This window comes from Carlito syrichta, unplaced genomic scaffold, assembly GCF_000164805.1.
Source record: "Carlito syrichta isolate Samal-C Ts95f unplaced genomic scaffold, Tarsius_syrichta-2.0.1 Scaffold287654, whole genome shotgun sequence".
NCBI lineage: Eukaryota > Metazoa > Chordata > Mammalia > Primates > Tarsiidae > Carlito > Carlito syrichta.
This window is the reverse complement of record NW_007231750.1, coordinates 414003-436091: the sequence shown is the minus strand read 5'-3', so window position 1 is coordinate 436091 and position 22089 is coordinate 414003. Positions and strand designations below refer to the sequence as shown.

The 22089-nt window shown below is 52.8% G+C and overlaps 1 protein-coding gene across 2 annotated transcripts in view; it reads right to left on the bottom strand.

Annotated features, from left to right (window-relative positions):
• Positions 1-21783, bottom strand: part of PARVB (parvin beta) — a 69018-nt gene extending 47235 nt beyond the window's left edge. For both annotated transcript variants that reach the window (XM_008052905.2, XM_008052906.2), the window contains exons 1-3: positions 21692-21783; positions 16604-16674; positions 1108-1210 (exon numbers count right to left, since the gene is read on the bottom strand). In XM_008052905.2, coding sequence (XP_008051096.1) covers positions 1108-1210; positions 16604-16674; positions 21692-21737 — 220 coding nt within the window. In that variant the 5' untranslated portion in view covers positions 21738-21783. The remainder of the gene's footprint in view (positions 1-1107; positions 1211-16603; positions 16675-21691) is intronic.
• Positions 21784-22089: the final 306 nt, after the last annotated feature.

The following is a 22089-nucleotide window of genomic DNA, read 5'->3' as shown; positions in this document are numbered from 1 at the left end:
TCGACCTGCTGGGCTCCGGCGATCCTTCCGCCTCAGCCTTCCAGTAGCTGGAACTACAGGCACGCTCTACCACGCCCGGCTGATTTTTGATTTATTGTAGAGAAGAGGTCTCGCCAAGTTGGCCGGGAGGGTCTCGAACCCGCGGGCTCAGGCAATCCACTCATCTCGGCCTCCCAAAGCGCTGGGATTACAGGTTGAGCTACCGAGCCGGGCCTTAAAATTATTTTCATTCCGCATCCGAGCACCCCGCTTTTTCCAGTTCTTTACCCGAGGACCCCTCCCCCACTCTTCTGCGTGAGCCAGCAAGGCCGCCCCGCCCCCAGGCCAGGTCAGGGCCCCCTTTCTCAGAACTTGCAGCATTTCTCAAGGCCCTTGTCACACGTGAATTGAACAGTAACCGTAACTATTTACAGAAGTTCATCTTCTCAGACAGACTAAGTTCATGAGGATAAAGACAATGTCTGTTTTGAAGGTCCCATATCCCTAGCACCAGGCACTCGGGACTCATTGAGCATTTAATGAATAGATAACTAGTGTGTCTACCTATCAGTCTATCCATCCATCAGTCCTGGGAAGATCGCTAAACTGCCCTCAGGCAGCAAATGCAGACAATAAAACTTGCCCCTTGTGAGGAAAAATGAGTTATATGATGTATTAGGTGACACATTTACTCACAAAATATCTGCTAGGGACGCGCTCCCCTCCCACCGCCTCCCCTCTCGAGATGAAGGTGCTCACAGTCAGATGGAGGGGAAGGCCAGCAGTGGGGACAAAGCGGGCAGGGAGAACTGCTGGCCCCAGAGGAAAGGGTCCTTGCTCTGACCCTGTCTCTGAGCCCCCCTGGGCAGGAGCACCCAAGAGCACAGGAGCGGCAGGCAGTTCCAGAAGTTGTGTACCAGAACGCCCACCAGGGAAACCACGAGGGGACAGAGGACCCTGAAGTCACAGTGCAGAGCCTGGGAGACACCCCCAGGCAAGTGTGTGCTGCGGCTTTAACTCTATTCACGGGACATGTGGCCGATGTCCCACGTGAGGAATCACGGGGTGCAGCCCCAGTCCTCTGCAGGGGGGCGGAGGCAGGATGGAGCTATCCCTGCCCCGACTCACCCAAGAGCTTCTGCAGCACCTGGCCATCGTACAGGTCCTCCTCTAGCTGCTTCACAATGATCCGCTCCTCCACCAGCACGTCATTGATCCAGTCGAGAAGAACCTGGGGGAGAGGCAGGCGTCAGAGTCTTGAGCCGCCAGCGCCGCTCCAACACAGCCATGACCACAGCCAGAGCAGGGCCAGGAAGTTGCACAGCATGTGATGGCGGACGGACAAGGGCCCGGAGAGCCAGAGAGGAGGACAAGGCCCTCTCGGCCTATGGGCAGGGCAGGAGGGGAGGAGGCACCGGCACACCCCGCCTTTGCAGCCACCCCAGGGTGCCTGACCTCCCAGGGAATTCTCAAGGGAACCCTGGCGGTAGGCAGTTGCTTTGGTGAACCTGAGCCTCTTCCCAGCTGGGAACTTGGGCAAGGTGGGAAACTCCCAGGAAAAGGAAGGTTTACCTGTTCACTTTGGTATGGGGAGGGGTGTGAAATAACTAAATGTTGGCCGGGTGTGGTGGCTCACACCTGTAATCCCAGTATTCTGGGAGGCCAAGGCAGAAGGATCGCTTAAGGTCAGGATTTCGAGACTAGCCTGGGCAACATAGTGAGACTCCATCTCTACAAAAAATTTTTTAAAACTTAGCTGGGTGTGGTGACGCACACCTGTAGTCCCAACTATCCAGGAGGCTGAGGCAGGAGAATCGCTTGAGCCTAGGAGTTCAAGGTTACAGTGAGCTATGATCGCGCCACTGCACTCCAGCCTAAGTAACAGAGGGAGACCCTGCCTCAAAAAGGGGGGGGGGGTTGCTGGTAATACTGCACTCCCTCCTGTGGCCCCCAGGACAGTAAAGGCAGGCTATAAAATGTCCCCCCGCCCTCCAGTCTCGTAAGTCTCAGATCACCCTGAGCTTCAAGCTGTAGCCAAGAGGGTTTCACACAGTTGTTACCGACAGGCTCAGGGCACCTGCTCTCTGCAGCATCTCATACACTCCCTGACTGAGACAGAATTCACACACCATATCATTCATCCTTTTAAAACTGCATGATTCAGTGGCTTTCAGTATATTCACAAAGTTGTACAGCCATCACCATAACCAATTTTAGAACACTTTCGTCATCCCCAAAAGAAATCTGTTACCATACCCACTAGCAGGTGCTCCCCATTTCTCCCTTTCTCCAGTCACTAATCTACTGTCAGTCCCTGTGGATTTAGCCTTCCTGGACATTTCACAGAAATGGAATCAGACAATATGTGACCTTTTTCGTCTGGCTGCTGTCACTGAGCAGCGTGTCCTCAGGTCCATCTGTGTCTAAGCACGGCATTCCTTCCTGTGGCCAAATCCTCGTCGGCTGTACAGGTAGACCCCCTTGTGTGGACCCATCCACCCGTCCTTGGACATCCGGGCTATTACCACTTTTTGGCTGTGGTGAATAGTGCTAATATGAACACTCCTGTCCAAGTTTTTGTGCAGATGTGGGTTTTCCTTTTTCCGAGCCAGCCTTCCTCTTAAGCCTCTTCTCAACACATTTTTCCATTCAACCCACTAGGTGATATACTTGAGAAGAAGACTGCCTCCATGGTGAGGATATGGATGGAAAGACAGGCTTCCCACTGGACAGAGTTCCGTGTGGCCAGTCCTGCTTCTGACACGTCTACTCCACAAAACAAGACAGGCTTGATCCATGAGACGGAGTCCATGGTTTTTCTGTGCAAACAAAACTAATAAAACTATCTAATTGTTCCCAATCACCTCTTGGAAATGGTGGTTTATGGACCCTCTCAGAGATAACAAAAGGGCATGAGTCTATAATATACTGTTCTCTGTCACTCTTTGAATCGGTTGCAACCTACAAAATTGGCCACAAAGCACATTGCTGTGAAGTATATCCTATTTTCCCACTAACTCAAAAGTATCAAATGTGACACACAATCCCACAAAAGATAGAGGTAAAAATAAATTAAAGGGAGGTTTGTGGGAAGAAAGAGGTGTGCAGCCCTGCTGCGTTCTGGTTTTGTCCCTGCCATCTCCAAAAGGTCATGGACAACGCTTCCAGCCCGACTCCAGCCCTGGGTCTGGAGAGTCAGGCGGCACAGGGAGAGAGCACAGGCCTGGGAGTCCTGGGGCTGTACCAGAAGCCCCTTCAGTTCCCAGGGGAGCTGCCCCCCCACCGTGGCCCACATACCCCCATGCTTGCAGCTTTCTGTCCTCCTCTCTGACACGCCCTGAAATCTCCTTTGGGGCGCCCTCCCTGACTCCCCCTCCCAGATGCCACGTGGCACGTTCCTGGCCCCTGACCTGGACACCGCTCTTCTGATTCTTTCTCTCCTTCAAGGCCACCTCATGCTCGCCCACAACTCAAGTGCTGTCCCTAACCCAGAAACCCCTATGCATAGGGCCCCCGTGATCCTCCGCACAGGTGTTCCATGGCATCTCCCACTGGACTCATCACCCTCCCAAGACTCCTCCTCCAGGAAGGAAACAGGACCACCACCCACCACTCGGGAGCCTGGGCTTCCCTCTCGCCCCACTTCTGCCCACTTCTTGACGGCACGGTCACACCCGAGCGCCCTGCTTCCTCACTGGTGCTTTTCGAAGAGCCCAAGCTTCTCTCTGCCTCGAAGCCCTCGCAGGTGCCATTTCCTCATCTGAGCACACCCCTCCCTCACTGCCTGGGCAGCTCTTACTCCTCTTGTGGGTCTCATCTTCCGTGTCAGCCTCTGACCACCCCGGCCCATCCAGACGGCATCCGCTATCACGGCCCTCACTGCACCCCAGTGCTTCCTGTCTAACCCCGTTCACATTTGCAATGGGAACAAACCTTCGTAATGTCCTCCCCCATGAAACATGAAGGTCTCTGAGGGCAGAACTGTGACATCTTATTTGTGGTCCTGGAGGAATCCTGAGGCAGCAAGGGGTGATCAGGTAAAACCAAGGGAGCCTGAGGATGGCACAGGCTTTCGTTGCAAGAACTCACCAGCATCGATCGGCACATGGCACATGGCACAAATGCACCGCGTGAGGCGTTCATTCTGGGAAAGACAGAGCATGGGGTGTAGAGGACCTACGATCTTTGCAACTTGTCTGTAAATCAAAAACTCTCTTGACCAGGCATGGTGGCTTACGCCTGTAATCCCAGCACTTTGGAAGGCCGAGGTGGGAGGATCACCTGAGCCCAGGAGTTTGAGACCACCTTAGGCAACGTAGTGAGACCTCGTCTCTTTTTTTTTTAAAGAAGAAATAACAAATAAAAATAAGGTCTATTAAAAAATAAGAAGTTTGGGGGTAGAGAGAGAGGCGGTGCCACTGGGAATCGGACTGGGGCCTCTGGGACAAGGTGGCATTTGTGCAGAGATAGGAAAGGGCGAGGCGTGAACAGCATGGACACTGAGGGAAGAGCACTGGAGGCAGAGGGAACGGCCAGGAGAGGCATCAGCGAGCTGGGCAGGGGGACTGAGAGTGACAAGGAGGGGAGGGAGAGGGGACAGAGCCAGACCCCAATTCTGGGAAGGGAGGGGGCCGCGAACCCACTCGGGTCATTGGATAAGATGGTGACCTAGGCACTAGCGGGAGGCTGGACACTGAGCCCGGGGAGGGGCCCAGGAGGCGTAGGCTTGGCAATGGCCTGGGAACATGCAGGCACAGCAGGACAGGAAGTGGAAGAGAGGAAGGGGGTGCCTCTCTGGACGCTGTAGCTACCAGAAATAATGTAGGGAAGGGGCGGGGAGGGACACGCGGTCCCAGGGGCATCTAGGGGCTGAAGGGGCAGTCCAGCGGACTGAACTAGGGACATCAGGTGAGACGGTGGCAGGACAGCCTCAGGGCTGTAGGGCTGGGGGTGGAGAGGCAGGAGAGGTTCTAGAAGCAGCACTGAGGAGCTGGGAGGACACCTACCCCCAGGGCCGAGGCGGAGACCCAGCAAGTCACCCCGACCCCATCACCCACACTCCCTCGTGACACAGCCGTGAACCACGGATTTGGCGGGGTGGCAGAACCCACTGCCCCGTGCCTATGCCTCCCTTCGACCGCCCCCGGCTCTTTGGACATTTCCCCTGGTCCTCGCGGCCCGAACACCACCGGGCTCCAGAATGTGCGGCCCCATCCTTTTATGAGGGCTTTTATAGCAGTGATTAGAGCTGAGTGACAGCATGGCATCCAACTCTATATTATCTCCACTCAACGACATGACTGAGCATCTGCCTGCAGGGCGGTGGGAACAAAGATGGCTACTGTCCCTGCCATCCAGCTGGGAGAGGGAGGCACAAAGACAGGAACGAGAGCCCGGTGATCCCAAGACACGTGGCATCACCCAGCTCGGGGAGGGAGGCAATGGCCAGGCAGGAAGTAAGCACAGAGGGCTGGGGAGGCCGGGAGGTCAAGAGAAGCTGATTGCCAGTGGAGGACAGGAGGGCCCAGTCACGGCCAAGCCAGGGCTGCAGTCAGACACCCACTTCTCACCAGGTGCACAAAGCCACGTACCACGCTTGCTTTCTTGGAACCAGGCTGTAGATCCCTCTCCCCGCCGGACCAAGAGACCTGGAACGTCACCCAGGGTGACTTCAAAGGCTGATCCCACACCTGACCTCTGAACCGGCTCCCACAGAACCGCGACCCCTGTGACTATGGCCCTCGGGGACCCCACTCTGGCCTCTTAGTGAGAGTGTAGGGGTTGGGTTGCTTTTGGCAAACTGTGTCATTTAAATTTAAGAGATAAAAATAAGTGAACAGGCACAAGACTTAGCCATCCTAACCCCTCTTTTTGGTCTTCAGAGACCTCCTCCACCTGCTTCCACTCTCTGGCCAGCCTGTCTCCCAAGAAGCCTCCCTCAATCCTCCCAGCAGGCCCTGCAGACCCCCTGTTCACCCACAGACCTCCGGCCGCGTGCCTCATCCCTCCCCCACCTTTAGCCCTCGACCCCCAGATGAAGCTGGGGATGGAGCCCGCTTCTATCTTCCAGAGCAGCAAAGTCCTGAGCCCGAGAGATGCCACAGCACTAGATAAGTGACTCCTCACAATGTTCCAAATGTCTTTTATAATTTCTAGTTAACGACTTTAAGACAATTTTGTAGGCAGAATTTTTAAGTCTTCCCTAAAATCCCGGCCTGCTGGTATATACACGTCGTTCTAAACCCTGGGTAAACACAGTGTGGCGAGGACGTGTAGGACCAGCATTTGAGACCCAGATCCACCAGTTTCAGTTGTGTGGCCTTGAGCCACGCACTCAAACTCTCTGGACCTCAGCGTCTTCATTTAAAAAGGAAAATAAATCAATCCCTAACTCTGTGGAAACTAGAATTCCAGTTCTATTTTATCCCGAGGTACTAATCCAAACGTGGCCCTCGACTTTTGCTTACTCTGGAATGATTCCAAATTTGTGTAGGAAAAATTAAATACATAGAGAAGAAGCCTGAAGGGACATAAATTAAAAAGAAATTAGTCGTGCCTTCTGTTTGATTTTTCTGTCTTCCAGGTTTTCAGCAGCATACATTACTTTGGTAGTTAGAAAGATAATAAGTATCATTTTTACAAATTAATCACTAGCCAGATGGCTTCTTTACTGAAATTGACAAGCAGATCCTAAAACGCACATAGAAATGCAAGGGACCCCTGAATAGCCAAAACGATCTCGACAAAGAGGAACAAAGTGGGAAGATTGAAGCTCCCTGGTTTCAAACCCTACTACCAAGTGACCATGACCAAAACTGGGGTACTGACATAAACACAGACACACAGGCCAATGGAATCGTTCAGAGAGTCCAGAGTAAACTTCGCGAGATGGTCCATGGCTGTCAGAAAGGATGCCAAGGATGAAGAGGGGAAAGGATCATCTCTTCAACAGGTGCTGCTGGGACCACCTGGGCAAGGAGGCCGGGTCCTGACTTAACTAATGCTGAATGTACGTTCATACGTTGGCCATTTGTGTATCTTCTGGTGAGAAATGTCTACTGAGATTCTTTGCCTGTTTTTAATTGTGTTGTTCCACTTCTTTTTTAAAATTTAGAGATAAAGTCTCATTCTGTCTCAGGTTGGAGCGCAATAGCACTACATAATCATAGCTCACTACAACCTTGAACTCCTGGGTTCACAGGATCCTCACACCTCAGTCTCCCAAGAAGCTGGGACTGCAGTATGCACCTCCACGCCTGGCTAGTTCTTAAAGATTTTTTGTAAAGACAGAGTCTCGCTATGTTGCCCAGGCTGGTCTCAAACTCCTGAGCTCAAGCAATCCTCCACCCTGGCCCTCCCAAACTGCTGAGTCCAGGCATGAGCCACTGCGCCCAATTTTAGTTGTCTTTTTATTATTGAGTTGTAAGAGTGCCTTCTAGACGCCAGACCCAAATCCCATATCAGACACATGATGTGCAGGCTTTTTCTTTCCCGTCCTTTCCACTTCCTTGATTGCATCTTGTGAAGCACAGTTGCCTTTAATTTTGATGAGGTGCAGTTCATCTATTTTTCCTGCTGTTGCTTGTGCTCTTGATGTCACATCTGAAAAATCATGACTTAACCCAAGGTCAGGTAGATTTACCTCTAGATTTCCCGAGAGCCTTACAGTCCTTACATCCCAGTCTGCAAGTCATACACCTGATAAGGGTGAACATGAGAGGACACGGGAGCTGGGCCACCTAGTGCTTCCAGAGCCAATATAAAAAACGGGTCTCTACCACACGGGATTGAGCGTTTTCAAGGATCTACAAGGACACTCACCCTTGTGCATCCCTGCCACTCTCAGATTACGTCTCTGACCACTCTCCCCCTTGTCCACTAGGCTCTAGCCACACTGCCCTTCTTGCTGGTACTTAAACATACCTGGCAGGTACATACCTCAGGACCTTTGCACCTGCTGTCGCTCTGTTAGTCATGCTCTTCTCCAAGGTACAACCACTAGTCTCTGCCCAAATGCCACCTCCCTGGCTACCCTACCTTAACCAAGGGGGAGAGCATCTGTTTCCTGCTTTAATCTTCTTCAAAGCGCTCATGTGATCACATATCCCCTTGTCCCTCGTCATGTCTGTCTTCCCAGCTGGGCTGTCAGCTCCTCATGGATGGGGCCTGTGCTTCACTCAATGCCTTATTCCCAGAGGCTAAAACAGAAACAGACCCACAGAAGGGGTCCTAACAAACTGCAGAATGGCCTAACATTTTCTAGAAAGGTCTCCTGGGCACGCAGATGTTTGGTTCCAGAGGCGGCCTTGCCCAGAGCGTAGGCCTGCTGGGAAACACATGAGAGACCGTGTTTCTGCTCTGAAGAAACTAAGAAGAAAAGAAAAATCACATCTGGATCTCTAACCTGCTCCAAGCTCAAACCCCAAAATAACAAACAGAGAGGAATTATAACCAAACTCCATGCAACAGGCCACAGCAGTCAACTCGGGAAGGGAAGAGCCATTCGCCGCCCATTTCATTGCCACCCCAAGGAGGTGATACCAATCCCTGGAAGCTACAAATCACCCCGCATTTCCCAGGTCATCTGTCTCAGTCTCTGTCTCACAAAAGACTTTTTAAAGATAGCACCAGTCATTCTTTTTAGGGATGTACTCATTTGCGAACCCTGAATCCTGCAGGCAAATGTCTAGGACATATATTAATTATGCTCCTGCATACCACTCCATCACGGACGTTTTACGAGCTTGCTTTAACCAGAATAAAAAATTACTTTTCCTTTCGTCCCTACTGAATTATAATCAGGACCTGCAGTCTGTCTCCCCCAGAGCTATGACAGTTGCGTGTTAATCACTCCCAAAAGGAGCCCTGGCTGGACATGGACTTATTGCCACAGCAAGGAGGAGGGACGGCCGGCGTGGGCTAGAGGTCATTGGAGGGTGTCTCTGGGCACCTCGTGGCACCGACTTCTGCCCACAGGATCATTTTCACACAGCTGATTTTCTTCACAGGGACAGAGGGAGGAAGACAACAAAACTGAATGACCAGGAAAGAGCCTTGTCCAACAAACCCGGGAATGAGACGTCCACTCTCGGGGAAACCCGCACACCTGGATGAGGTGAGATGTGGTCTGCTTCCAAATGACCTGCATAGCACGTCTCATTGCGGTCTTTTCTGATATCAAGCGTATTGTCCCAGAGGCAAGCCTCCGAACATCCAACATCAGCTGGGGGTCCTACAATTCAATTCTATTCTGACACTTACTCCCCAGAGTTAGACCCCACAAGTCAGTCCCACAAAACTGGCTCCACTTCAGAGGTCAGCTGCACACAGGGTCCCCTGCCTGTCCTCCTGCCCAACTGATGGCAGGTCAGGCTTCCCACCTTGGGCTCAGTAAGCTGCTAGAACACACAGAACTCAGGAAAGCAGTTTACCTAGGATCATCAGTTTATTACAAAGGTTAGAACTCAGGGACAGCATAACGGAAAGGGATGCATTAGGACAGGGTATTGGGGGTGGAGGGACAGGCGGACAGATCTTCCATGTCTGTCCTGGGCGTGCCACCCTCCCAGAACCTCCACTGTTCACCAACTCAGAAGCTCCCTGGGACCTGTCAGTTAAGGCCTTTCATGGAAGATTCATTACACAGGCGTGATTAAATCAGCAGATATTGGTGACTAAGGTCAGGGTGGGGCTGGTAATTCCAACCCTCCACTCACATGGCTGGTTCTCTGGACCAGTCCCCACCCTGAGTCAACTCATTAGCATAAACTCAGGTACAGTCAAAGGGGCTCATTATGAAAAACAGAAGATGTCCCATCACTCAGGAAATTCCAAAGGTTTTAGGTGCTGGGTGCCAGGAACCCGAGATTTAGACCAAATATGGGTGTGTTATTATACCACAAGTGTGCTGGCCTTTCTCTGGCTATTCATTCTGGAAAACAGAAGAATCACCATTCCCACTTCTGAGAATCTTTAAAGATATAAAGCTTCTCATCTATAAACCTCCAGCTGCCTGGGCAGTGCCCACTGTTCACCCATAAGTTATTCAGGCTGCAGCTGGAGAACATTAGAGGAAACACCGCAGGAAGGAGTACCAGCCAAGATGACTTGAGGATGAGTCTCCTGGGCTCCTGAACCCACAGAATGCATGTGCCCACTTCCAAGCTGGTCCTGCCACCCTGCCCATTCACCTCCTCCTGAGCTGTGCTATCCACACCCACGCTCCCAGCGCTGGCCTGACAGTACCAACGTGTGATAGAGTGCATGATCTGACGTTATCCTCACCATGACACTTTGAGGCTGGTGTTTTTTTTTTGAGTTGCAGTCTCACTCTGTTGCCCAGACTGGAGTGCAGTGGCATGCTCCCGGCCACCGCAGCCTCGACCTGCTGGGCTCCAGCGATCCTTCCACCTCAGCCTTCCAAGTAGCTGGTACTACAGGCGTGCACTACCACGCCCGGCTAATTTTTTGATTTATTGTAGAGATGAGGTCTGCCAAGTTGCCCAGGCGGGTCTCGAGCCCGCAGGTTCAGGTAAATCCACTCACCTCAGCCTCCCAAGGTGCGGGATTACAGGCTGAGCCACTGAGCCGGCTGAGCCTGGCATTCTTATTCTCTCTTTCATCTGAGTCGGAATGTGAATCCAGGAAGCTGCCCCCAGGGCCCACCTTCACTCCCCAACACAATAATATAGGCAACTGATGCTCAAAGACACCTGCTAAATGGCCAATCTCTTCTCAATGCCTGGTTTAGCGAGAGCCGAGGATATGTTTACAGGAGCAGGGGACAGCTCACACTATTCTAAACAGTGACAGTTCCAAAGCAGCAGGAGTAGGGTGGGGAGGGCATTCCCTGACCTGCTTGGACCTGCACACTGTATACGCTTTGCATTAAAAAAAATCTGCCTCTGGACCAAATGTCTAGAAAGAACCACTGGGAGAGGCCTCTACGAAGGCCTGCTTAGATGGAACTCATCAGAAGCTTGGATAATTATAGTCCACAGCACATGGAAAATGGAAAAAATCACACAGGTAATGCAGATGGAGGTGTTTTGTTGGAACTACCCAGACTGGCCATCTCCTCCCACGGTGTGCTCCTGGGACCATCTGCATCATCCCACTCATGAGCTTCCTCTACCCCTCATCCTATCATCCCAAAGCCCTCTCCCCCAAGACCAGAATCCCGTGGGTCGGGGTGGAGCAAAAAAACCCATCTGTCCTGTCTATAAGCCACATGCCCTCTTGGCTGATCTTGGGTGAACCTCACATTGGTACCGCTGACGCAAACCCTTCCTCCGTTCTCTCACTGTCCAGCAAGGATGAATCAGCCCTGATGTGAACGGGAGGCTGAAGGCCCCGGGGATTCAGTCAGGCACAGAAAGGCTACAGTTCCTCACAGCACAAGATTACATTCTAGAGAAAGGAAAGAGAGACCAAAAACACGCTAGCAACCAGGTACGATTCCAGGCAGCCGTTAGCCTAGGGAAAAAGAAAAGTAACCAAGGTAAGGAATTAGAGTGATGGAATGACAGGGTGTGGGAAATATGTCTCCAAGGAGAAAACATCAAGAGAAAATAAGTGGTGAAAAGAAATAAGTGGTGAAGAGAGCTCTGGGCATGGATGGGCCTTGAAAGCACCAAGGCCAGGTCCACGGTAAAAAAAAAAAAAATCTAACCTTGCCCAAAGAGAAAACTGGCCTGTGTCTTTGATCCTGGGAGCTGACCGATAAGCCCTTGGGATGTCTTGCCCAGTAGAATATTAATATCTTTGTTACCTGGGGGTCTCGGGCCAGACAGAGAGCAACCAGGGTGGGGTGTTGGGTCACGCTGTATCAGTCAACCACTGCAGGGGTTGGAGATAGACCAGCCATGGGGACAGTGAGCCATGCCTATGTGGTGGGCTCCAAAAAAAGCTCAGGACATTGAGGCCTAGGAGACATCCCTGGCTGGCAATACTTCGCACTTGTTATCCCAAATCACCGGGAAAGTGACACTGTCCACAACTCCACGGGGGAGGACCCAGGGGCTGCACTGGTGCTTCCTCAGCTCTGCCTTTCATGTCTCTTCCCTCGGCTGGTTTTAACCTGTGTCCCTTCGCTGTAATAAACCATAACCGTGAGTATAACAGCTTAACGCTAGGAGCACCTCGGGTGAATGATCAAACCCAAGGGTAGTGTTAGAGACCTTGAACTTGCCACCGGTGTCAGAAGAGAGGGTGGGCTTGTGGGACTGCACCCTCTGACATAATACCCAGTGGATGGTTGCTCAGTGTGTTCAAGGAATGGCCAGGGGACCATGGTGGCTGGAGTGTTGTGAGGGAGGAGGGGAGGCAAGGATGACACCAGGAGGGTCTGAGGTGCCCACCTCAGAAGCCCCAGGACAGACCGTGGCGCTGGCCTCCAGCTCAGGCAGCAGCTGGCAAACTGACCCTCCCACGCTCAGTCTCGATTGCACAAACACACAGCTCTGGCCTTGGGCAGTTAGGGACCAACCTCTCCCCAAACCAGAAAAAGGAGATGCTCACAATCCATTGACATGAACAAACCCAGCTCGGGGAAACACCACGGCCTCACAGAACCCCCGTGTGCTTGACAAACAGGAACAAACTGAGTGATGCTGGCGTTCAGCACAGACTCTCACTGCTGCCACCCACGCATGTCTGTTATAAAGGCAATAGCTACTGAGAACTATTATTTTATGAACAGCCCCTCCACGCTGCCGCTACAGCAACCAGCAAGCCACAGTCAGCCAGAGCAACCGCTCTTCCGGTTGCTGTGTTTATGCTTATTTTGGAAAATGCTTGATCAAGAGTAAAAAATGAACCACCAGCCCACTTCGAGATGTGACCTGCAGTCTGAGGGCAGGTGAGGCTTTCTGGAAATCACCCATCTCCAGAAATACGTGCTCCAGGCTGGCTGGACGGTTGCAAGAAGAGACATCCCAGAGTCTGGGAGCTGGCCCTTCCAGGAGACAGCCAAGGATGCTGCTGCCATAGGTAGCAGGGCCCACCCTGCCTGACCCATGTGGTCAGGGCCCATCAACTGCAGCAGTTTAAAGACTGGAGAGCACAGCATGGTGCATTCGTTTCCTGTGGCTGCTGTGACAAATTTCACCAAGCAGGTGGCTTCCGACAGACCCACAGATTCTCTGGCAGTCCACGAGGTCAAAGTCCAAAATCAGTTCTGCGGGTCTAAATTCAAGGAGTGGGCCGAGCTGGCTCCATCCAGAGGCTCCAGGGGAGGATCTGTTCCCTAGTCTTTTCCATCTTCTGGAGGCAGAGGCTGCCTGTACTCCATGGCAAGTGGCCCCTTCTCCATCTTCAGAGCCAGCAGCCACCACTATGCCTCACTGTCATACTGCTATGCCATACACAGTCACACCTCCCTCTGCCTCTCTTATAAGGACACTAGTGAACACGCTGGGCCCATCCACATAATCCAAGCTAATCTTCCATTGCAAGATCCTTAACCATATCTGCAAGTTCCCTTTTGCACTGGAAGGTGATAGTCACAGGTTCCAGGAATTGCAACAAGGTCATCTTTGGGGCCATGATTCAGCCACCACACTTGGGTTCCCTAGAAAAGAGAGCTAGGGCAAAGCTCACTGCTGATGCTTTTGTTTAGGGTGGCGGACACCCCAGGAAGGTGAGGCAGGAGCGTGGGCTGCCTATAGCTTTTGAAGAAAACCTAGTCAATGCTCAGCCACGTGGTCCGTCTTCCACAGGTCTTAAAACTGTACATCAGGGGCATCAGAGAGAGCATTTATCTTTGGCTCCTTTGCTCCAGAAGATCTCAATTCCCGCCAACAGTCAGCCCCATCCGATGTCCCTGATGTGACCCTTTGTCTGAATCTGGAATCTGGTAGAGATGGGACAGCCAGAACCTCTGCAGATCCCACTGATTTGGTCCTGGATGCCAGAGATGCTGTGGTCCCTCTCTGGTAGACGTGCAAAGGATCAGCCTCATTCATGGAGGGCGAAACAGTCTGGGGGTGTCAGAGGCAAAGCAGAAAGGAGGTGCTGGGTGCATTTGCTAGGAACATAAATTGGACCTTGTCCAGGGGGAAAGTGATTCGTTCAACTTCCAGCCCCGGGGCCCAGCACAGCACCCAATGCTCCGCCCAGCTAGGGAAACATGGTGCCAAATGCACAGACTCAGTCAAACCCAGATACACGAATCCTCAGTGTAACCTAGGAGTGGGGAGTGCCTTTACCTCTCTGAGTCCCTACATGGAAGGGAATATGACACCAGCTCCCCTTGGAGTTGTCTCAAGGAGATAATTCTTGTGAATTAAGCTGGTAGGCTCTCAAACATTGCTCAAATACCAAAGAAGAAAGTTCAGAAAGGTGCATATGATGGTATACATGTCAGTTGACTGGGCTACAGGCTGCCAGATAGCTGGTTAAGCACTCTTCCTGGGTGTGTCTGGGAGCGTGTTTCCAAGAGAGATCAGCATTTGAACTGGTGGACTGAGTAAAGTGGATGGCCCTCCACCATCTGAACAGAATGAAAAGGGGCAGGAAGTATATATTTGCCTCGCTCTGCCTGGGACTGCGAAGCTGTCGCACGGATCTTCTCCTGCCCTGTTTCTGGTGCTGTGTCTCAGACACAGATTCCACCACGAGCCCTCAGGGTCTCCAGCTTGCAGACGGCAGATCGCGGGACTTCTCAGCCTCCACACCATGTGAGCCAATATTTTTTTTTTTGAGTTGGAGTCTCACTCTGTCACCCAGACTGGAGTGCAGTGGCCACTCCCAGCCAACGCAGCCTCGACCTGCTGGCTCCGGCTATCCTTCCGCCTCGGCCTTCAAGGATCCGGAATTACAGGCATGCGCTACCACGCCCGGCTGATTTTTTGATTTATTGTAGAAATGAGGTCTCGCCAAGTTGCCCATGCGGGTCTCGAACCCGCGGGCTCAGGCAATTCACTCACCTCAGCCTCCCAAAGGCATGGGATTACAGGCTGAGCCACCGAGCCAATATCTTACATGAAACCTCTTCCTAGATATATACATAGCAATACTATTGGTTCTGTTTCTCTGGAGAACCTGATAATTCTGTGCATCCCTTACTTAACTATCTCCAAGAATAACATTTTGGGTGGCCAAAAGACAGGGTTACTTTCCTCACCCACATTTTTCTGTTAAAAAAAATGTTTTTCTTCAAGTTAGGGTTTCACTGTGTCTCCTGAGCTGGAGTGCAGTGGCATGATCATGGCTCACCAGAACCTTGACTCTCTAGGCTCAGGCAGTTCTTCCGCCTCAGTTTCCCGAGCAGCTGGGACTACAGTCACGTGCCACCACGCCTGGCTAATTTTAAAATTTTTTTGAAGACTTGTGGTCTCGTTATGCTACCTAGGCTGGTCTGGAACTCCTGGACTCAAATCATCCTCCCTCCTCAGCCTCCCAAAGTACTGGGATTTCAGGCATGAGCCACCACACCCAGCTCAAGGTGGAGAAACTTTTTTTAAAAAGCACTTTTAATAGAAAAATGTCTGTGTATGGCACACATAGTCACAGACAGCATTTTCAAAGTCCCCAGATCACATGGGCTGTGGAAGCGAAGTGTTTGCCATGGCTGCCTCGGGAGCTGGCCCTGAATCCACTGGGCTCAGAACACTGCTGGAGGTCACAGTCTCACTTTTTTTTTTTGAATTGGAGTCTCACTCTGCCACCCAGGCTGAAATGCTGTGACACACTCACAGCCACCCCACTGCCAACCCTGCTGGGCTCAGGCGATCCTTCCGCCTCGGCCTTCCAAGTAACCGAAACTACAGGCGCACACTTTCATACCCGGCTAATTTTTTTTTTTAATTGTAGAGATGAGTTGCCTGGGTTGGTCTCGAACCTGCGGCCTCAGGCAATCCACTTGCTTCGGCCTCCCAAAGTGCTGGGATTAGAGGCTGAGCCACAGAGCCAGCCCAGCCTCACTTCTTAACGGGATTCCCTTTTGAAGTCCTATCGTGGTTTAGATCAGGGTAACCAAAACTGCAACCTGAGCTGGGACCTAGACAAACACTGCAAACAAAGCATCCCGCCAAGCTGGGCCCAGCTGGAGAGAAGAGCCACTGCTGCTCCAGGGAGGCCACAGAGCTGTTGGACAACCCCTCTCTCTCCCTGACTCTGGGAGCAAGGTGGCCAGTTTCTTGCCCGGAGAATATTCACACCCCAGACATGCTGAACCTGAAGGTGCACCTAGCACAGACATGGCCGGCATCAGACGGTCCCTTAGCAGGAGGGGCCAGAGGGGGCGCACATCCGCTTTTTAGGGCTTCCTCTGAATCCAGACCCCATCAAGCTCCAGGAGGAGTTGGAATCCCACCTGTAAGGCACTGTAATAGTTCACACCTGGCCTTCTTTCCGCATCTCAAATATCCCCTGCTGCCGAGCTCTGCCCAGCCCAGCTTTCAAGGGCATGGATTTTAAGACTGGGCATGTGGGAGGTGGGAGGGGCTGAGTCGGATCCTCCCCTTGGCCCTCCTCGCCTGACACACCGGCCACCTCCACACACAGCACTAACGTCCCTTTCATGAGCCCAGGGATTTGACACACCCTCTGCCCACAAGAGCCCTGAACCCCAAAGCCAAGACCTCCCCAACAGGAACCTTCCATCTGAGACAGATTCCCTTACCTTGACCAGTTCCTTGAACTTGGGGTCATCCTTGGAGGTGGGGTCGATCATCGTGCGCTCCTCGTTCTCCTCTGCCAGAGACCAAAGGGAGTCAGGTAAGCGTTGGCGGGTGGCAGGGATGCAGAGGGGCAGATGGGCAGGAAACGGACTGTGAAGCAGTGAGCCCAGCACAGGGCAGGACAGGCGAGGAGGTGGGGAACAGCCTTCTGGAAAACGGATGAGGCGTCCTCGCGCCTTCCCTTCTTTTGAAGGGGATGGAGTCCAGCTCCATCATCCCACCAGCCTCACCCCTCATGGCCTCCACTGGCAGCTAGTCTAAGACACTCCCATTTTTCGGGAGAAACCGTGAGAGAGGGTGGCATTCATTCCCAGAAACCTGAGACGTACCCTTACCCAGAATCTGGCACATGGGAAAGCTTCAGGCACCAGGTGGTTCCTGCAGCCACTATTTATAAACACATGGGAAGATCGGAGTGGTTATCATGAGATGGAAAATGTTTGCCACATTCAGTGGGAAGAAATCAGCAGGCAGCGTTGTATGTGAAATAGGATGCACAAAAAATATTAGAAACAGCAAAAAGCGATGATGTTTCACAGTTAAAGGTGCTCATCCCTTTCTCTTTCTGTTTGCTTGTTTCCCTGTTTGCTTCTCCCTGCACGTTCTGCCTGGATCCCAAAGACACTGGGAAGCTGGCGAGCTTGCCACGGAGGAGAGTGCCATGGAGGAAGAGGTGAGGGCAGTGGGACTGTGGAGTGGGGGACCCACAGAGGCCAGACGGAGTCCAGAGCAGAAATGACCAGTGCCACCAGCAGCAAGAGGGGTGAAGGCCACTCTGACCACAGGCATGGGAGGGGTGAGGGGGTGCTGCCAGTGCTGGGCACAGTGTCCACCATACCAGGCCATAATCCTTAAGGAGAAAAAAACAGGAGCAGCAGGGGTTCCAGGTAGGGGCCAGGTGCCCGCAGGACACACAGGTGAAGACGGCCGGGACACAGCAGAGACCAGGATGCCAGACCCAGACAGGCTCCCACGGGGCTGGGGACACTGTCTGCACTGGTCAGAATGAAAATGGCTTTGAGGGAAACAGGCTTTGCCACTGACGTGTAAGTGATGCAAACCTCATAGCAGCAGATTCTAAAATCTGACAACGTGGAGAAACTATTTTTGGAACCGTGCAGATGTGATGCTTGAGAGGGACGCTCCAGGTGACATGCAGGGAGCTCTCAGGAGTCCCCGTGATGTCCTTGCTGAGGCCTCCGCAGCCTCCCACTCCTCCTGGGATCAAGACCAGCGCCCTCCACGCAGTTTGAGGCCACTCGCCAGCCTCGTTCCCCAGGCTCTCCCTGGCACTCTCTGTTCCAGCCCTCTTCCAGCCTTCCCTCCTCCTCAGAAGCCCACTACCGCCTGCCATGGGGCCCTGGCATATGCTGCTTCTGCTGTCTGGCATAGTCTCCCCAGCCCTGTGACCCCTACACCCCTCATAGCTCCAGAGCCCTCCTTGAGCCCAAACACCAGTCTCCCAAAGCAGTTCTTCCGCCCCACTAGCGCCTGTCCTTGCCAGCCCTTTGGCCTCCATCAACACCTAGAAAGACATCAGTGAGACTGTGTGATCCATGTCTGAGACCTCCGGGGCCACCCATGTCAGGAGGGCAAGGATCATTCTGGTGCTGGCTCAGAGGCAGGCTGTGAGCCTGGAATTCAGCAAAAGATGGAAAGGGAGCAGGTCACTCCCCAAGCTCAGCCTTCAGAGAGGCTGTTGGAGGGATTATCCCCTTCAACCCAAGCCAAAAATCTAAGCGTGACCTCTATCCATGCCCACCCCTTGCTTCCACTTCTCATACTGAACAGAAGAGAAAGAGGAGCTGGGCCGGCCCAGCTCGTGTGGACACCAGACGGAACTCCCTTCTCCCTGGTGAAGACTCTGAACCCACATCTGATGCCCCAGCACCTCTCAGACTGGACAGCACTCGCTGTGCCTGCTCTGAGGTTCCCCAGCAGTGTGGGCACCTATGAAGGGTGAAGGGGGACAGAGACGCCATTTCCAGACTTAGCATCCCCAGACAATTTCTCCGACGCACCTCTGGCCTTCCGCCTTCCCCATGGAGTAGCTTTGATTCCTGACCCTGCCTGGAAGAAGACAGTGGGAGGGAGAGGAAGGGGCAGCCTGTCGCAAGCTGTGTGGGGCGAGGTGTCTGACTACAGACCCACCAGGATCTCTGGGTCACCTGGTGATGGTGACGGGAAGCCGGGCTCAGAGGTTCTGAACAGACTGAGGAGAGGCAGCGTCGCCTGGAGCAGGCGCTGGACTTGGAGAGGGTACTTACTCTGGACAAGGCATGCGTGTGTCTGGGGGCTCCAGACCTCACACTGCCATCCCTGCCACCTGTCAGCATGAATAACCTGCTGGCACAGGCCCTGGACCCTGGACATCACGTCCCCCCGGCAGGCGGCTGCATGTCTTGCCCTTCTGTCTGCCAGGAGCTATTCAGATAGCCTAAGAGGGAAGCGGTTCGCTGGGAACATATTTAAGACAGAGGGGCCCAGGCTCACGAGCTCCCCCTCAGCAGGTTTGTATTGAGAAAGTAGGCCCAGTGCAATGGCTCACACCTGTAATCCCAGCATTTTGGGAGGCTGAGGTGGGAGGATTGCTAAAGTCCAGGAGTTCGAGACTAGTTTTGGCAACATAGCGAGACGTCGTCTCTAGAAAAAATTTAAAAATGAGCCAGTTGCGGTGGCCTGTGCCAGCTACTTGGAAGACTGAGGCAGAAGGATCACCTGAACACGGGAGTTTGAGGCTGCAGTGGCCGTGATTGTGCCACTGTACTCTAGTCTGGGTGACAGAGTGAGACTCTAACTCAAAAAAAAAGGAAAAGAAAAAAATAAAGCAGCAGCCTGTCAAAATACATGAGATAAATCTCCTACCTCCCTAGGGCTCCAGTTGGTCTAAAGCAAAGCTCTCAGCCAGGAGCGACTATGCCTCCCAGGGACACAACGCAATGTCTAGAGACACTTCTGCTTGTCCCAACTGGTGGGGAGATGCTACTGGTATCTGATGAGCAGGGAACAGGGATGCGACATCCTCTGGTTCTCCAGGCACAGTGGCTCACGCCTGTAATCCCAGCACCTTGGGAGGCCGAGGCGGGAGGATTCCCTGAGCCCAAGAGGTTGAGGCTGCGGTAGCCAACAGCGCACCACTGCACTCCAGCCTGGGTGACACAGAGACTCTGACTCAAAAAACAAAAACAGAAAAGTCCTCCGGTGCATAAGGAAGACCCTGAACTAAAAGCAGGGTGATTCCCAGACCCACACGCAAGTCCCTGAATTGCACCTGAAGACCATGGCCCCAGAAGCATCTGCCTGGCAGCGGCTTCACCCAGACTAAAGACAAGCAGCCGCAGAGCAATGCCAAGGGCCTTACTCTTCCAAGAGGAGAGAGACCCACCACCGCCGCCAGGCGGGACCTCGGGGTGCACAGCCAGCCTGCGGCTCCGGGTGGGTTGGCTGCTGAACTTGCGCCTGCGTTTCCTCTGCACAAGCTCTGCCCAGCCTGGCCTGGTCGTGGAAACCACAGAAGAGGGCTGAGCTGGGACTTCCCTTGGAACCAGGGTTTGGAAACGAGCAGAATGTACCACAATTGCCTGCAAGACCAACGGGATCCCAAAACACAAGGAAAATTATATCTCATTAGCTTCAGGAGGGCCTTGGCCACTTGGCAGTTCCCACCCAGCAAGCCCCAGGCCATGGGCAGCTCTGGCTGATACAGAGATGGGAGATGTGTTCATCATGGGGGTTTTTTTCTGGGTGTGGTGGCTCATGCCTATAATCCCAGCACTTTGGGAGGCCGAGGCAGGAGGATTACTCAGTTCCAGGAGTTCGAGACCAGCCTGGGCAACATAGTGAGACACTGTCTCCACACACACACACAAAAAGTTGCTAGGCATGGTGATCTGTGCCCATAGTTTCAGCTACTTGAGAGGCTGAGGCAGAAGGATTGCCTAAGCTCAGCAGGTTGAGGCTACAGTAGCTGTGATGGTGTCATTGAGCTCCAGCCTGGGCAATGGAGTGAGACCCCAACTCAAAAGATAAAGAAAAATTTTTTATATCATGGTTTTTGTGTTCTGATGCTTTGACATCTTAGAGCCTTGCTGACCCAGGGAGACTGTCCCTCTGGGGACAGCTGACCCTGGAGATGGCAAACAGCCCCCCAAGAGACCACCTTTCTTTTTTTTTTGAGTCAGAGTCTCACTCTATCATCCAGGCTGGAGTGCAGTGGCATGCTCATGGCCACCCCAGCATCGACCTGCTGGGCTCAGGTAATCCTTCCGCCTCAGTCTTCCAAGTAGCCAAAACTAGAGGCATACGCCACAATGCCCAGCTAATTTTTTGATATATTGAAGAGACGAGGTCTCACCAAGTTGTCCAGGCGGGTCTCGAACCCCTGGGCTCAGGCAATCCTCTCACTTTGGCCTCCCAAAGTGCTGGGAGCCACCGCGCCCGGCCAAGACCACCTTTCATGTATAAACCAGCGCCCCTAACACCTCCCTGACTGGACTCTCACAGGGCTCCAATCTCAAGCCAATCTCCCTTGCCCTCCTCTCCCCAGGGCCAGGCACCAGGCAACCCAGGGCGGCTCCTGTGCCCCAGAGCCCCCTGGAGTGATTCAAACCAGCCAATCCAAATCCTGCTTACCCACTCCTTCGGAGAAAACACAGTAAAAGCTCTTGCCCACGCTCCTGTCCAACCCTGGTGCCTTCCATGGGGCCCTGGGTGGCGTGGTGCCTCCTCCCGGAACTGGGAATGACAAGCTATCTTTCAACGTCAGTCTTCTCCCGATCTGCTAGTTTCACCATGCCTGAATAATAATAAAACTTACATTTTAAGCCTGGGGACAGAAACCTACAGGGAAGGACTTGCTTTTCCCTATGGACTTTTCTAAACATGACTTTGAGCTAAGAACCCAGCCTCTCAAATGCCCCCGGCATCTGATCAAAAGGCCAGAACCGTTGGGGTCCTCATCGCCTCTAAGAACCAGTCTAACGCCACAGAAGCACAACAGTCTCACAACAGGTGTCAAGAACCGGCAGTACCTAGCTGGGTGTCTTCGGGATGAACATCCACCGAGGTGGGGGACATCGGCAAGTTGATGGCATTTTTGCCTTCTTCCTGCAGGTCACTCACTGTTGAGTAAAAAGAAAGAAAATCCAGGTTAGTATACACGGCACAGCATGGCCTCACATGCTGGCTGTGGAAGCAGAGAGAAATAAACTCCTGTTTTTTCAGCATTTAACAAACATTCCTAAAAGGCTTGTTGCCCAGAAAGAATGAGGGAAAATGCTCCGAACCAAGAATACATTTTGCAATTCTTCCCCCGCCAAGTATTTTCCAGCTCCCACCAAGCTCTGCCAGTCTGTTTTCACTGCTCTTTGAAACACATAACTAAGGCACTGAAGCTTCCGGATGCTTCCAGATGCTTCCAGATCTGCCC